The sequence below is a fragment of the Thermobia domestica genome, chromosome 2 (genome assembly GCF_964235325.1).
Source record: "Thermobia domestica chromosome 2, izTheDome1.hap1.1, whole genome shotgun sequence".
Classification (NCBI taxonomy): domain Eukaryota; kingdom Metazoa; phylum Arthropoda; class Insecta; order Zygentoma; family Lepismatidae; genus Thermobia; species Thermobia domestica.
The window spans coordinates 64,378,262-64,382,587 of record NC_137455.1 but is presented as its reverse complement, the minus strand read 5'-3'; the positions used below and the strand labels follow the sequence as shown (position 1 = coordinate 64,382,587).

General features: G+C 32.6%; 1 protein-coding gene across 1 annotated transcript; it reads left to right on the top strand.

Moving 5' to 3' along the window:
- Nucleotides 1–209: 209 nt before the first annotated feature.
- Nucleotides 210–1,535, top strand: LOC145679055 (glutamate receptor-like). Its single transcript, XM_081749653.1, has one exon. The coding sequence runs from the start codon at nt 210–212 to the stop codon at nt 1,533–1,535; it is 1,326 nt and encodes a 441-aa protein (XP_081605779.1).
- The last annotated feature ends 2,791 nt before the right edge of the window (nt 1,536–4,326 follow it).

Genomic DNA, 4,326 nt, shown 5'->3' with positions numbered 1-4,326 from the left:
TTCAAAGAAACCGAAAAAAGATTCTAATACTTTCAGAAAATGTAAATATTACAGATATACGAAACAGAAACAGACAATTTCTGAAATTCTTTCCTGACACTGTAATTGCCACACCTGCAACCAACGGAACTGATACGAACAGTATAACGTATAAAGTACATTTTGCAACTTTTACGGTTAATGATTACTTAAATCCTGGAAATCCATTCATGATTGACGTATGGAACTCGGATAGTTTTATAAGGAACGTTGATTTATTTGAAGACAAAATTTCTAATCTTCAAAGACATATAATCCTTGCATGTTTTATGGAATATAAACCTTATACCATTCTACTAAGTGAAACTATACATGAAGGTTTGGACTATCGTATTATGAAGGAAATATCTAATAAACTTAATTTTACCCTAATAACTAAAGTTGTAACCGAAGGATTCGGTGGTTTTCTGGAAAATGGAACAGTTACTGGATTGATTGGGTCCATGGTAAGAGGAGAATATAATTTGGCACTCCCTGGAATCTATATGGAATATATATATTACAAACATTTGGAAGTGAGTCGATTTTATTTACAATCTGGAATAACGTTTTTATCCCCGAAACCCAAACTTAAAGCATATATGTGGGAGGTTCTTCATTCCTTCCAGACATCATTATGGATTTGCTTTCTGGCTTGTTATTTATTTGTTTCCATTGTAATCTGTTCACTTACAAATATCAGTCTAAAAATTCTATCATTGAAGAAAGAAAATCCGTACACTTCTTTGAGCTATTCCCTTCTTTACGTGATTGGTATTTTTATGGGATTGGGACCAAAACACTCCAATGAAGATTTCATAAGGCATTTAGTGACATGGTCAATGTTTACATCCATGATCTTGATAACTGCTTACAATTCAAAGTTGATATCGTTTCTTACGATTCCTCAATTTGAAAAGCCTATAGAAACCGTTAAAGAATTCACTGACTCCAACTACAAGTGGGGGATTGATGACGTTACTTGGATAGATATATTAATATCTGCAGTAAATACTGATCTTAAACGAATCAAAGACCGATATTACTTTTCAGAAAACCATGAAGAATTAAATGATCTGGCTCTAAAAGGAAAACTGGCTATATTAACCGAAAAGCTACCTTCTGGACATATGTGTGGGGTAGATTATTTACGTGAGGACACACTAAAAGCACTTTATTTGATGAAAGAACTTGCTATAACAGCTTATGATACTTATGTTATGGAAAGACTTTCCCCTTTGCTTCGTAAATTTGACAAAATACTCAGAGTATTGGATGAGTCAGGAATAATTGGTTATTGGGAAAGAGAGACATCTGAGAAGTTTACTCCTAAAAGATTTCAGAATGCTTTGCACTACAAAACTCAAGAAGTAGGCTTTAAGATAATTGTGTTCGAAAGCATATCTGGTTCTTTTGTTATATTAGCAGTTGGTCTTGTAATTGCTTTCGCAGTGTTTGTTTCTGAAATTATTGTCAAGAAGATTGTACAGGTATATATTCGAGGTAAATACAATTAAAGAAAATATTAGTTACTGGTATCTTTCAACCGATGAAAGATGGTACATTATAGTGATTGTTCTATGAGTTCCGATCAATTTTCTTTGATGTTCCTTTGTTTACCATCGAGGAAGTGTTAGCAAGATTTCCCTAAAGTTCAAAGAAAACAATTAAGTGACAACAGAGTTTGGTGGCAGCAGGTTTACTGTATGGTGTAGTGCTCATTACTGATGTGCAGTATAATGCTTTATGGCTAAGAATTATTTTGTAAGGTAATTTTACTTTAATACTCCCATTACTTTTTAAGGAGTTTGGTGTTCCATAAACGTCTGTATGAATATTTACTCTGTGTCTGGGAGACGCTAAAACTCAAGAACTATCTGATTGGTCACCATTAATTTTGTCCGGAATGTTGAGGGTCAAAAGTCATCAATTGAATTTGTCGACTTCATCCTTCCTTGATAGGCTGCTTGCAATGCTATTGAGATCTGCGAATTAGTATTAAGATGCAAAATATTCATCTGTCCGCGGAGTGCAACACTAATATGAAGTTAAATGACTTTCACAAGAGTAAAGCGAAGACTTAAATATTTTCTATAGGATTATTCTTTATTTTTTCAAAACACACCAACAAAATTCATAAACATGTTCATCATACATTCCAATTTCAGGTATGGTGAATGATGTCGGGCATATAATACCTCTGTTCGTGAAATTCGCTATGACTGCCTGACTAACAGCCACATTGTTACGAATTTCTGCAATGTTTAGTTCAGAACTACCAATGCGACGATGCCCAGGACTTTTAATGTTCACTGTTGAACCCATTTCAATGAACATTTTCATAAGTCTGCGAATTGTTGATTCATTCGGTGCCTCATTTCACCCTAGAACCGCGCGAAGTTACCTGACAGTTGCTGCATAACACGTTGTGCTATAGTAAACTGTTCCATGGCTAGATACAGACTGAAGAAATGCGAAATGTTACTCAAATGTTAATTCATCTTACTAAAGTTTTTGAGTTGGGTATGAAAGGTAAGGGGAAATACACAAGTTAAAACTTCAATTTTTATATGATATATACTGTGACACTGTTACTTGCTTTATATCCACCAGTTATAGCCATTCCATTGCATTTATCATTATGATCATAATAGGTAGTTTAGTTACTGGCCTTCAAAATCAACAAACGAGAGAGATGGTAAGTATACAAAGTAAAAACTATAGTTTCAGTAAAATTATTTTTGTAAAGATTCCTAGGTCTATCTTATATTTTTTCAATAAGCTAATAAATGAAGATAGGAGAGTAGAATTTAAAATTTCAAAATTAAGTAAATTATATACCTGATAGAAAGAATAACATTTTCGTAGTGATTCTTGTGATAGCACGTTCCTGCACAGTTATTGTAATCATTTTGATTAAATATTAGTCTCTATATTAATGCCTTCTTAAAAGGTTTCTTGACATGCTGATATTTCTATATGGTATTAGCTATTGACGACTACTAAGAATCGTATCCGCAATACTTTAACGTGTTTCAAAATTCTTCTTAAATTTTAATGAAATCATAGATTTGGTATTTTTTAACTAATATGAGTTTTGACACTACGTGTTATTTGGTGAATTTATGCTAACTTAGTTTGTATCATAGTTATGGATGAGTCCAACAGCTTTTAGTAAAATTAAATATCATAAGAAGCCTATTGACACGTTACCAACGTGTTAATATGTTTATGAGTAATACGCAGTGGCCCATTTACGGGAATGGGTTCGGTCAAGCAAAACTTGTGGAACTCTTTTAAATATACCGTATTTATATATAATATACTTGTATTGATAATGTTCAATGACCCTAAACATCTATTTTACTGCAATTTAGACTTTTTTCTATATTTTTAAAATCTTTTCTCTTTACAATAAGTCTATATTCTTTTCCCTCAATCATTTACAATACAAAAAGAGTTTATTACATTATTTTCAAAGGAATACAAATGAAACTACTTAAATATCAGTTTTATTCTTCAATCTTCTCCACGGAGGCAACTTTTTACTTCATTGGAAATTATGTGATTTACATGCAGGAAAATATCTGATCAATGCAAGACAGAAGCATTATAAACAGTCCCTTCTTTGAACCTTTGACCTATTTGAGCCCTGAATTGATGAAAACTAGCACTGATCGATGAACGATACTTCTGAACTAATAAATTGAATACAAAACATATCAAACTGTTTGTGTTGATCTTTATTTGAGGAGCACGACTAAATTCTGAAACCGACTCTTGTGTGCATTCCGATAGCTGCGGATCTATCTCAGACATGTTGAATGTAATATAAGTTAATATAATTCGTATACAAAATAGCTGTTCCCTCAAAAATGTCTCTGCCCCTCTGCTAGCCTCCCAAGAAATTAAAACTGTTGTCGTCATTGTGTGTAGATAATATGCTTGATATATTAATGCTAACTACTGTACAATACCAATTTTTAAGCTATAATGCGACCATAACCATATCTTGGAAGTTAATTGAACTGACAATGGTAAAAGTGTTCGCGCTTGGAAGTAATTGCTCTCGTGAACGCATGGACAGTTATTTTCAAAAATAGGTTTCCTTTGATTCCACATCCTCAAGCTAGTAAAAAAAGAATATTATAAATATACGTTCAGATAAGTAATTATACTTCAGACATGTGATTATAAACATGTGTCGTATGCGTGTTACCTTTTTTTAGTCTTAGGAAGAAATCGGAAGTATATTCAGAAAAACTGTTTCTGTAAGAATAAGTAATTTTTGTAGTATGATATATTCGA